We start from the raw sequence: 13,500 nt of genomic DNA on the forward strand, positions 1-13,500 counted from the left end.
GATACACAGGTGTTAAACATGCAGAGAAACTCCACTATAGTGAAAGTATGGTACTGTATCCCAATCTAACTCAATTAAAGAGCTGAAACTGTACTATAGTGAAAGTATGGTACTGTATCCCAATCTAACTCAATTAAAGAGCTGAAACTGTACTATAGTGAAAGTATGGTACTGTATCCCAATCTAACTCAATTAAAAGAGCTGAAACTGTACTATAGTGAAAGTATGGTACTGTATCTCAATCTAACTCAATTAAAAGAGCTGAAACTGTACTATAGTGAAAGTATGGTACTGTATCCCAATCTAACTCAATTAAAGAGCTGAAACTGTACTATAGTGAATGTATGGTACTGTATCCCAATCTAACTCAATTAAAAGAGCTGAAACTGTACTATAGTGAAAGTATGGTACTGTATCCCAATCTAACTCAATTAAAGAGCTGAAACTGTACTATAGTGAATGTATGGTACTGTATCCCAATCTAACTCAATTAAAAGAGCTGAAACTGTACTATAGTGAAAGTATGGTACTGTATCCAAATCTAACTCAATTAAAAGAGCTGAAACTTAATTGAGTCCCAATCTAACTCAAATAAAAGAGCTGAAACTGTACTATAGTGAAAGCATGGTACTGTATCCCAATCTAACTCAATTAAAAGAGCTGAAACTGTACTATAGTGAAAGCATGGTACTGTATCCCAATCTAACTCAATTAAAGAGCTGAAACTGTACTATAGTGAATGTATGGTACTGTATCCCAATCTAACTCAATTAAAATAGCTGAAACTGTACTATAGTGAATGTATGGTACTGTATCCCAATCTAACTCAATTAAAAGAGCTGAAACTGTACTATAGTGAAAGTATGGTACTGTATCCCAATCTAACTCAATTAAAGAGCTGAAACTGTACTATAGTGAATGTATGGTACTGTATCCCAATCTAACTCAATTAAAAGAGCTGAAATTGTACTATAGTGAAAGTATGGTACTGTATCTCAATCTAACTCAATTAAAAGAGCTGAAACTGTACTATAGTGAAAGTATGGTACTGTATCCCAATATAACTCAATTAAAGAGCTGAAACTGTACTATAGTGAAAGTATGGTACTGTATCCCAGTCTAACTAAATTAAAGAGCTGAAACTGTACTATAGTGAAAGTATGGTACTGTATCCCAGTCTAACTCAATTAAAGAGCTGAAACTGTACTATAGTGAAAGTATGGTACTGTATCCCAATCTAACTCAATTAAAGAGCTGAAACTGTACTATAGTGAAAGTATGGTACTGTATCCCAGTCTAACTCAATTAAAGAGCTGAAACTGTACTATAGCAAAAGTATGGTACTGTATCCCAATCTAACTCAATTAAAGAGCTGAAACTGTACTATAGTGCGAGTGTTGTTTCGTGCTGTGCAGCTCTGAGGTGGAGGAATGCGTGGTTGTCGGCAGAGTGAGTGAGGAACGTCAGCGCTGTGAGGTGACAAATGGGACAGAGCCATTAGCTTTTGACTTCACTCTCATTACACCCCTCCTCCCCCCGACCTCTGAGTGATGGACCCGTCCATCTGATCTCTCCCTCATTACTCACAGCAGGACTTTACCACTAAAGTCTCGGGTCAAGGGGAGTCCGTTCACTGCCTTCACACACACACACACAAGGCATTGGCTAGTGAGTGGAAGTACATGACAGGTGTTTCTAATAAAGTGGCCAGTGTGTGGAAGCACAAACATGATGTTTCTAATAAAGTGGCCATTGAAGAAATACAAGATAGGTGTTTCCAATAAAGTGGCCAGTGAGTGGAAGCACAAACATGGTGTTTCTAATAAAGTGGCCAGTGAGTGGAAGCACAAGTATGATGTTTCCAATAAAGTGGCCAGTTAAGAAGGCACAAGGTAGGTGTTTCTAATAAAGTGGCCAGTGAGTTGAAGCACATGCATGATGTTTCTAATAAAGTGGTCAGTGAAAAAGTGCAAGGTGGTTGTTTCTAATAAAGTGGTCAGTGAAAAAGTGCAAGGTGGTTGTTTCTAATAAATTGGCCAGTGAGCTGAAGCACAAGCATGGTGTTTCTAATAAAGTGGCCAGTGAGTGGAAGCACAAACATGGTGTTTCTAATAAAGTGGCCAGTGAGTGGAAGCACAAGTATGATGTTTCCAATAAAGTGGCCAGTTAAGAAGGCACAAGGTAGGTGTTTCTAATAAAGTGGCCAGTGAGCTGAAGCAAAGGGTAGGTGTTTCTAATAAAGTGGTTAGTGAAAAGGTGCAAGGTGGGTGTTTCTAATAAAGTGGCCAGTGAAGAAGTGCAAGGTAGGTGTTTCTTATAAAGTGGCCAGTGAGCTGAAGCGTAGGGAGGGTGTTTCTAATAAAGTGGCCAGTTAAGAAGGCACAAGGTGAGTGTTTCTAATAAAGGTCCCTGCAAAACACCACAGCCTAGAATTCCCATGGGAGCGTTTCGAGTGAGGGCTTCTTTATCCGGCTGGAATTACCAGGTAGATCTTCACTCGCTTCACTCCTCCACTGCCGCTTCTCTGACATTCGTCACTGGCGAGAGAGATTTGTCTAATATCCGTGGAATAGTGCTTCACTTCCCGCGCTGAAATGAATCCGACTGACTGGATTTAACCGAAGCGCAAAAAAACTGTCTGCCCTGGGAACCAGCGGCCTCTCTCTCTCTCCCTTCTGTCTCGCCCTGTCTCGCTCTCTCCCGAGAACGCACCTGCGGCAGTATATCTCGGGCAGGATGCGAGCCAGGTCACATGACCGGGCTCATTTGCATACATATTCGCACCTGGCCCAGGGGGCCTGTGGGATATCGGCGGTGGCGTGCAGGCTGACCGGCGCTGCAGATTGAGTTACAAGGGAGGCGTTTTTGGGGGGGATGGAGAAAAGTGGATGGAAATGTAATTCCTGACAGGTTTATCGGGCCCAGGTCTCCATGGCAACGGCGGTGTTAATAGAGAGACTGCGGGTAGAACTCGTATATGCAGAGGCTCAAAAGTAATTGGACGAAATAACATAACACTCCTTACATTCAACGTCCGCCTGAAGTCTGGAACCCGTGGAGATTGCAGAATCACTGGGCTTCCTCCCTCGAGATGCTTTGCCAAGCCTTCACTGCACTGAAGAAACATCAACTGACACCAGCGACCCAGTTCCACCGGCAGCCATACTTGCCAGTGTCATGACACTACCTCCTCCTCCATATTTAAGCTACGCTTGGTTTCATCCTTTCAAAGAAACCAGTTCCAGACCTGACCATGCCTTTTTAGACGTGGCCGAACGACGGAACTGACCAAACCGATGGACAGTTTCATGGCTTGTGAAAAGGACCTACATTGACCTCTAGAAGTAATATCATCTTTCAGACAAAATTGTGAGGACTTTTAACCTGTAGGTTGGGATTTCTGCCACTGCTAGTAGACCCGTATGACCGTATGCTTCCATACACCTGCAGATTCAGCTCCTTCCTTCACACTGTGGTTTTTGGCCACGCCCAAATACAGTCACTCCTTTTATCCAATCATTAACTGCATCTGCTTTGCGACCCATCTTCCACACGTCCAACGAGATCCTCACTGCACTGCACTGTACTATTCTCAAAGCCTGAGTCCCGTCAAACACCCCACAGGTATTTGTAGCACCATCATCCTTGTGCAGCGCCGTCTGCAGGAGCCTGAAGTTACTAGTACCACCTTAAACACGAATAAGGGCTCATTTTTGATCCGGGAAGCGTATGCCTGTATCATAATATGGCTATTTTAAGGGGTCCAAGCACCATAGACATAAATAATTAATTCCCATTCTCTTACTCCTCCCTCACCTCTCTCTCTTAGCTTAATCCAACCCAATAACTGAGCCTCCATCTATCTATTAAAAAGTTGTTGAAGTGTTCAAGCTTCATTGTGTTCAAGGCTAAAGATCTCTAAACTACATTGAGATATTATAAGAAAGGAAAAAAGTCCTAGAGCAAGTAAATTATGAACATTTATTCAAGGTCGTACATGCTAGTGTTTTAACTTGTGATTAATCAGAATTAATCACAGAATATTGTTGTCATTTATGTGATTAAACTTTGTTTAAACTTTGTAAAAGATAGACACCTTGATTTATATATATATATATATATATATATATATATATATGCTGTCCAATGACAAACATGTATCTATTTTAGTTTTCCTCATGGTTTGAACCCTGTAGCTGTTTCTGTACACAGTGTAAACAATTCTGGATGAATGGACCAATAGAAATGCTCTAAATTACTTGGTAAAAACTAAACTAATTAAACTTCCATTCAAAGTTAAATCATTTTTTGTCTTCCCCTGTAAAGTCACTATTTTGGAATGTGACAATATATATATATATATATATATATATATATATATATATATATATATATATATATATACAGCTCTGAAAAACATTTTTTTCCTTAAATCTGCATCTCTACGTGTACGTCAGACATGAAAGCTGTGATTGCCAGTCAAGGTTAATTCACTATAATGATTTTTGAATGCTCTCAAAGTTCCAACATTACTACTATGTGTGAATAATAATGTCTTTGCATAATAATTATTAAAATCATTTATTTGCATTATTTGAGCAGTTGTTTTTGAGCAGTTGTCATTTCTGCAAATAAATAAATGCTCTAAATAGTAAATATCTGTATTTGGAATTTAGGGGAAATGTTGATCATGGTTTATAAAATACAGTGCAAAAGTTCATTTTCTCTAAACACACTGCCTATAAATATTAAATCCAGAAAAAGCTGATCATTTAGGGCGAAATGTAATATGCCAATTACTAGGGGTCCAAGCACCATATATATGTATATGTATACATATAAATGGTGCTTGGACCCCTAGTAATTGCCATATTTCATATTATGCCATATTATACACACACATTACTGGTTTTGTGGATAATGCCCCGTGCTGGTGTGCTGTGAGCTGAAGTGGTGGAGATATTCAGGACTCAGGCTGTAATTTGGTGCTTTGGGGGAGTTGTGAGAGTCATCACGACCGGGTCGCTTTCGCTTTGTGAATCATTTACTCGTGTTTTCTGCCAAATCTGTTTTCCAGAATAGGCAGCTGTTGAAAATAAACACCTACACAATGTGAAGAACTGTCCACACACACACACACACACACACACACACGTACTGATGTTCCCTAAAGCACCAGTCACCATTATTAATTCATCTATTAGCAACACATACACACACACACACACAGCTACATAACAGCAGAACCACTGGGATGTCATGGAGCGGCCACATTATACTCAAACACACACACACACACACACACACATTCCGGTCCCAGCTAACTGCATTAGAAGCTGATGGCTTGGAGAGAAACGTTCTGGTAAAGACCCGTAAGCTCCGGACTGGTCTTTACCCGACCAGGTGCTGTAATTAAACCCCAGACCCAAAAGATCTGTGATTTCAATCCAGTATGAATCTGCAGGCTGATGCTCATAGTTGTGTAGTCACTGAATTCCAGCATGAATCTACAGTATGTAGTTTCTACAGTCTGATAGTAATAATTGTGGTGTTCTTTTAATCCAGTATGAATCTGCAGCTTTTACAGTCTGATAGTAAAATGTACAGGGTGATTGAATCCAGTATGAATCTGCAGTGTGTGTAAGTGTATACTACAGGGTGATTGAATCCAGTATGAATCTGCAGTGTGTGTAAGTGTATACTTCAGGGTGATTGAATCCAGTATGAATCTGTAGATTTTATAGTCTGACAGTAAAATATACAGGGTTAATCCAGTATGAGTCAGTGTGTGTAGTTTTACAATCTGACAGTAATAATTGAGGGAGGATTTTAATCCAGTATGAATCTGCAGTGTGTGTAGTTTTTACAGTCTGATAGTAATAATTGTGGTGTTCTCCACTGGCTTCCTGTAGCTGCCCGCATCAGATTTAAAACCCTGACGCTGGCCTACAAAGCCAAGAACGGACCAGCCCCTCCGTATCTGATGGCAATGGTCAAAAGCCGATCCGCACCAAGAGCCCTTCGAGCTTCAAGTACGGCTCGGCTTGACCCGCCATCCCTCAAAATCCGCTGAAGACAAGTGTCCAGGCTTTTTTCTGTCCTGGCACCAAAGTGGTGGAACGAGCTGCCCCTGGGTGTCCGAACGGCCGAGTCGCTCGCTGTCTTCAAACGCAGACTGAAGACCCACCTCTTCAGAGAGTACTTGGACGAATAGTTCTATGGTCGCCTTATTGTCTTGTGTTTAGTAATGTCTAAGCTTGGAGGTATCTTTTGAATTATTAGTCTATTCTAACTAGCGAAGGTTTTCTTGGGTAAATAGCAAAGCACTTTGTAAGTCGCTCTGGATAAGAGCGTCTGCTAAATGCCGTAAATGTAAATGTAAATGTTTTAATCCAGTATGAATCTGCAGCTTTTACAGTCTGATGGTAAAATCTACAGGATGATTTAATCCAGTATGAATCTGCAGCTTTTACAGTCTGATGGTAAAATCTACAGGGTGATTTAATCCAGTATGAATCTGCAGCTTTTACAGTCTGATAGTAATAACTACAGGGTGATTTAATCCAGTATGAATCTGCAGCTTTTACAGTCTGATGGTAAAATCTGCAGGGTGATTTAATCCAGTATGAATCTGTAACTTTTACAGTCTGATGGTAAAATCTACAGGGTGATTTAATCCAGTGTGAATCTGCAGCTTTTACAGTCTGATAGTAATAACTACAGGGTGAATTAATCCAGTATGAATCTTTTACAGTCTGATAGTAATAACTACAGGGTGATTTAATCCAGTGTGAATCTGCAGCTTTTACAGTCTGATAGTAATAACTACAGGGTGAATTAATCCAGTATGAATCTGCAGCTTTTACAGTCTGATAGTAATAACTACAGGGTGATTTAATCCAGTATGAATCTGCAGCTTTTACAGTCTGATAGTAATAACTACAGGGTGATTTAATCCAGTATGAATCTGCAGCTTTTACAGTCTGATAGTAATAACTACAGGGTGATTTAATCCAGTATGAATCTGTAACTTTTACAGTCTGATGGTAAAATCTACAGGGTGATTTAATCCAGTATGAATCTGCAGCTTTTACAGTCTGATAGTAATAACTACAGGGTGATTTAATCCAGTATGAATCTGCAGCTTTTACAGTCTGATAGTAATAACTACAGGGTGATTTAATCCAGTATGAATCTGCAGCTTTTACAGTCTGATGGTAAAATCTACAGGGTGATTTAATCCAGTGTGAATCTGCAGCTTTTACAGTCTGATAGTAATAACTACAGGGTGATTTAATCCAGTGTGAATCTGCAGCTTTTACAGTCTGATAGTAATAACTACAGGGTGATTTAATCCAGTGTGAATCTGCAGCTTTTACAGTCTGATAGTAATAACTACAGGGTGAATTAATCCAGTATGAATCTTCAGCTTTTACAGTCTGATAGTAATAACTACAGGGTGATTTAATCCAGTGTGAATCTGCAGCTTTTACAGTCTGATAGTAATAACTACAGGGTGATTTAATCCAGTATGAATCTGCAGCTTTTACGCACTGCACGTTTACAAACATTCTAGTTCAGTTTGTGTGGAGGAGAATCTGCTCACCACGGTGAAGTTCATGACCTTGAGGATCCAGATGGTGAGGGCCAGGTTGACGATCATGGTGACGAGGAGGAGGAGGATGAAGAAGTAAAGGCAGCGCTTCCTCCAGCCGTAAATACCCACAGGATACGGGGCGGGGCAGCCTGGACGCTGCAGACCACCGGGCTGAGACGCTAAAATATACTGCTCCTGGGTCATCTACAGAGAGAGAGAGAGAGAGAGAGAGAGAGAGGTAGGTTAATATATAACTCTTGCTCAGAGAAAAGGCTGACCTCACACTGACACTGAATGCCAGAGCAGTGTGTGGACAATGGGTCTGTGATGTCACAAAAACCAACACGTTCACATATACCTGCCTATTCAGCCTACAGCAGTTTAGCCCCGCCCATTCACACACTGGCGCTGGACAGAACAGAGCTCGTATACATACATCAGAGAGAGAGAGGGCTGGGCTGGACTATAATGTTCTGCTCTAGACTGGACTATGCTGGACTGGACTAGACTGGACTGGGCTGGGCTGTGCTGTACCAGCCTGTTCTTGACTGGACTGTACTGTGCTGTACTGGCCTATTCTGGACTGGACCTGACTGGACTGGATTGTGCTGCTCTGGACTGTGCTGTTCTGTTCTATTTTGGACAGAACCGGGTCGGACAGGAATGTCCTGTTCTGGACTAGACTGCACTGCACTGTGCTGAAATGGATTGGACTGGACTGTGTTGTACCGGTCTGCTCTGGACTGTACTGTACTGTGCTGTACCGGCCTGTTCTGGACTGGACTGGACTGGATTGGGCTGCGCTGTACCGGTCTGCTCTGGACTAGACTGTATTGTGCTGTACTGGCCTGGACCGTACTGTGCTGTACCGGTCTGTTCTGGACTGGACTGGACTGTATTATGCTGTACTGGCCTGGACTGTACTGAACTAGAATTTGCTGTACTGTACTGTACTGACTGTCACAGTGAATAAGCTATGTGTGTGTGTGTGTGTGTGTGTGTGTGTGTGTTCTCCATACATATTCATGGTGGGTGAATCAGTGTGTGTGTGGGCAGTTGTTACTTGTTGGTCATCATTTATAACACTGAACAGCAACAGGTCACTCTCTCTCTCTCTCTCTCTCTCTCTCTCTCTCTCTCTCTCTCTCTCGCGTATACACTCTCTCTGTGTGTGTCTCTCTTTCGCTCTCTCACTCCGCTGTGTGATATTTACCTCCCCTCGCTCGCTCCACTTCACTCTGTTTCTTTCTACCTCACCTTTTAGCGTAATATCTCTCTCGCTCACTCGCTCTCGCGCGCTACACCTCTCTTCCCCTTTATCTGGATGCGTTTTCTCAAACAGATCTGACAGCTGAAAGATCCATCAGGCCGCTCCGGAGACTTCGCTCGGCCCGTCGCCCCGAGTAACCCCACCAGCGGCCTCGCCACCTCACCTGAGCCTTCAATCAGCGCCATTACATCTGCTGAGTGCACAGAAACAGTGTGTGTGTGTGTGTGTGTGTGTGTGTGTGTGACAGTCCACCGCTCTTTACAAGGAGACATGCTTTTATTCCCCTCCTAAAACCCCACAGCTTTTAACAGAACGTAGCTAACGTAGCTAACAAATAATGAAAGCTTATGTACACCAATTAGCATGGAGCTAACTGCAGGCCTACCCCATCACACACGCTCCTCGAACCGGATGGATTTCAAACTGTGGAGGAACCTCTTTTCTTGGAAGTTCCGCAAAGCACCTAGAAATACCCTTAGAACAGCCTCATACGTGTATAGATACCAGAGCAGGTGCCTAGCAACACCCTAGCAACCACCTAGGAACCACCTCAGTACCTTAGCTAAGCAAACACTCTGGATTTACTTCAGGAAATGTTTATACTGGATCAGAAACAAAAACACTGAGGACCCCCTGGACCCCTGGAAGTCCTCGGACCCCACTGTAAGAACCATGTCTAATTTTTTTGGTACTTGATCAACACTGGAACCGTTTTTGGTTCTACACTGTAGAGAACCATTCTTGCCATGGTTTTACACTGAACCAATGCCTTTACCAAAAAAAAAAAACCCTAGAAGAGCCTCAATAGTTGAGATAGATACCAGAGCAACCACCTAGCAACACCCTAGCAACCAATGCGGGAACTGTTTTTGGTTCTACACTGTAGAGAACCATTCTTTAAGTTGCCAGGGTTCTACACTGAACCAATGCCTTTACTAAAAAAAAAACCCTAGAAGAGCCTCAATAGTTGAGATAGATACCAGAGCAACCACCTAGCAACACCCTAGCAACCAATGCGGGAACTGTTTTTGGTTCTACACTGTAGAGAACCATTCTTTAAGTTGCCAGGGTTCTACACTGAACCAATGCCTTTACTAAAAAAAACCCTAGAAGAGCCTCAATAGTTGGGATAGATACCAGAGCAACCACCTAGCAACACCTTAGCAACCACCTAGGAACCACCTAGGTACCTTAGCTGAGCAACCACTTCAGGAAATCTTTATACTGGATCCCTGGACCCCTGGAAGTCCCTGGACCCCACTTTGAGAACCATGGCTAAATTTTTTATTTGACTCATTTCAGCAGTGGAACCGTTTCTGGTTCTACGCTGTATAGAACCATTCTTTAGAAGCATTCGGCTGGCATCCAGAACTCATTGGATCATTGGCTTCTCAAATTGACTGAAAATTGATTCGGCGTTCTCCCAGAATCACGCTGTCCCTTTTTTTCCCGAGCTGTTCTGAACACTTGCCTTTTTTTCCGTCCGAGGCAGGCGGAGGCTTTAAGCAGTCTCAATTAGAATTACAAAAATGTGTGTGTGTGTGTGTGTGTGTGTGTACTCAGCAAGAGAGAGAGACGAAATCCCCTACACAAAGCAAACAAGGCTGGAAAATATCACAGTCTTCCGTGTTTTCCCTGAATCAATACCGCCGCGATATTACTTCAACGCCACGCCGCCGACATGCGCAGCACCCGGGTGCTAATGCTAAGCTGTATTAACAAATCGATACATCATTTAAAAAGGTCATAGCAGCCAGGGACGTAATTTAATGCGGGGCGGCAGACAGCGGAAGATTTGCAGCTAATTAAACGCTGCCATCCCCGAACAAGCTCGGGCGCTTCGCCTGCGCCTGTGCCGCCGCCGCAGGTATTGGGCCCCCACCCCCCTCCCTCCGGCTGGCTGGCTCACAGCTTGCACCGGAGAAACCAAGCTTTTGACCGATCACAACCTGAGGCCAATACCCCAGCTGGGGGATTGATCACGCTGTGTTTTTCCTGATCTAACACACCTGATTCAACTCAGCTAATTACCAAGCCTTTTGTGCCTGGACTCGGGAAGCAGTGCGTACTCGGCACTGGGACTTTCAACTCCAGCCTTCATTAACTAAGAAGGACATACGGTCCCAGAAAAGAGACCCCCTGTAAGTCCTATGGTTTGTTGTTGATGCACATCCATCCTGCATCCCAGAGGTTCCCAACTCTTGTCCTGTTGTCCTGGAGGACCCTGGTCCTGCCCTCCAAGCACCCCTGATCCAGCCAATCAGCTAATTAACAAACCCTTCCTGAGTTGAAGGTGGGGCACTATGGCAGGAAACCACTCAAACGAACAGGGCAGGAGGTCCTCCAGGAATCAATCAACGATTCATCTCGAGGAGGTAGACCTCTCTGAGAAGTGTGTAAATTCAAGCCACAGGACACTAACACGGACGGTACAATGTCATGTCCACCACCCAAATGAGATCTGGTCAACCGTGGTCTTGTAATCAGAAACCAACCCATCTTGAAACCGACCAGATCGTGTCTCAACAGATGGACTACAGGCTCCTAATGCAAAGCTACACAGTGGACCTGTAGCTGCTTTGAATAACCTTCAAGAAAAGACCCTTGAAGGTTCCTCAAAGAATCTTAAGAGGTTCCTCCTCAAGGACAGTGTAGAAGGTTCTTCATGAAGAAGATGAGCTACAACTGGAGTTTGTGACACCGTTAAGGACATCTCAAGGATCATTCCGCAGCATTCCAACTCAGTCTTAATCAACCTACTTCCATTTTTAATTAGCACACTCCACAGTCTCCCAGACTGAATCGGACTCCTGATTGGAGGACTGGTGGCGTAGCTTGAAACGCCGGAGTCTGACAGGCGACGAAAGAAGCATCCAAGATGTCAAGCCTGATTGAAGGAAGCATCAGTCTTCTTCAAGACTCGAGAAGCACGGCTGAAACAAATTAGACAAGTGCGATAATGAGGGACTGACGACGGAACCAAGTTTACCCAGGAAATCAGCTCCAGGCCTGGGGACCCACTGGCCGACACGGTACTCGATTAAAGTCAAGAAACGGCTGTGTCGAGTCGCCCTAACGTCCTTCAAAACTGAAGGTTCTACCAAGGGCCCCGGGGGGTCCATCGGACTAAGGTGCTGCCGCTGTCATCAGAAGATTGCTTGTTCGTATCCCGATCACACTGCTAGACATCAGCAGCCGGGGCCCCGAGAGAGCGCAGTTGGCCTTGCTCTCTCTAGGGTGGGTAGATGGCGCTATCCCCCCACGTCACTCTAGTGCGGCGCTGGCCGGTGCGTCAGAGCCGGGTATATGTCGCACATCCATCCTTCATCCCAGAGGTTCCCAACTCTTGTCCTGGAGGACCCTGGTCCTGTCCTTCCAACACCCCTGATCCAGCCAATCAACTAATTAACAAACCCTTCCTGAGTTGAAGGTGGGGCGCTATAGCAGGAAACCACTCAAACAGACAGGGCAGGGGGTCCTTAGGTTTATATTGGATTTATATTGGTTCTTTATGGAACCAAAAGTGGTTCTTCTATGGCATCGCTCAGATAGTGTAGAGTGTAAGTGTATTGCTTGGCCTTTTATTATTTTTATCCCTGATTATGGACATAGTCCCCAAACACAACCGATCCGTCCAATTCTTCAGGTAAACCATGAAGTTCCGTCTGAGTTGGGTCGGGATTAGTGGGACTGACCCCAGGACTGGAGCTTAATCCCTATTGCAGTAGATTGCAGATTAAGCTCCAGCACTTTTCCCTGCAACTCTGTTGCGTTTGTTTTCCTCGCGCGAGATGGTTAAAACATTACTCGGCTCAACGCCCGCCGCTCCCCCGCAGCGCCGTCCCCTCGCTCAGGAGAAGATGATGGGGATGGACGCGACAGCTGCGCGTCCTCATCGGCTGTGTGTTGCGGCATGCTTCAGACACGAAGTCGCAGCGAAGCGAACAGTGAAATCAACAGCTGGGAAAACATGCATTAGCAAGGAGGGCTTGGGGGAAGCAGGTGCGGCCGATTCCATTCCGCTCTGTTCCGCCTTCCGCAAGACGAGGGGAAACTAAACCACAGCAGTTGGCGAGGGTTTAGAGCCTCGGCACAGGAAAATGAGGCATCCACGGTTCTGTCTTTACTTCATCTTTCCTTATTTGTCAACATGGTTCCTTGTTGAAATAGGCAGCACAATTCCGAATCACCTTGGGGACGAAGACGCAAAGAACGTTGACCTCTTTGTGGGAATGTTGTGTCTCGTCCAAGTACAATTTGTGATTGGGCGAGAGTTTGACTTGAGTATTTCTCAAATTCAGGGAGCACGGTGCTGTGTGTGCCCATACGGCTCTGGCGTCCTGGGGTTGTGGGTTCGGTCCTTGCTCGGGTCTCCGTCTATGAGGAGTTTGGTCTGTTCTTCTCATGTAGAGGAACTACCTAGGATAAACTGCCTCCCTGCCTGCCTGTGGTGAACTGGCGCCCTGCATGAACCGCTGCCCTGTCCAGGGTGTATTCCTGCCTTGCGCCCACTGATTCTGGGTTGTCTCTGGACAAGGAAACAGCGATGGATGAATGATGGAATGAATGCTTTAGAAAGAAGAAGACTGAAATGAAGGAGCCTATGATGTATCCTAGTACTTTTTTCCAATGG

The 13,500-nt window shown here is 44.2% G+C and overlaps 1 protein-coding gene across 1 annotated transcript in view; it reads right to left on the bottom strand.

Annotated features, from left to right (window-relative positions):
* LOC140546516 (zeta-sarcoglycan) overlaps positions 1–13,500 on the bottom strand; it is a 170,911-nt gene that overhangs the window by 74,352 nt on the left and 83,059 nt on the right. Inside the window, exon 2 of the mRNA XM_072669862.1 lies at positions 7,607–7,801. Coding sequence (XP_072525963.1) covers positions 7,607–7,801 — 195 coding nt within the window. The remainder of the gene's footprint in view (positions 1–7,606; positions 7,802–13,500) is intronic.

Source organism: Salminus brasiliensis, chromosome 24 (genome assembly GCF_030463535.1).
Source record: "Salminus brasiliensis chromosome 24, fSalBra1.hap2, whole genome shotgun sequence".
In the NCBI taxonomy this organism is placed as follows: domain Eukaryota; kingdom Metazoa; phylum Chordata; class Actinopteri; order Characiformes; family Bryconidae; genus Salminus; species Salminus brasiliensis.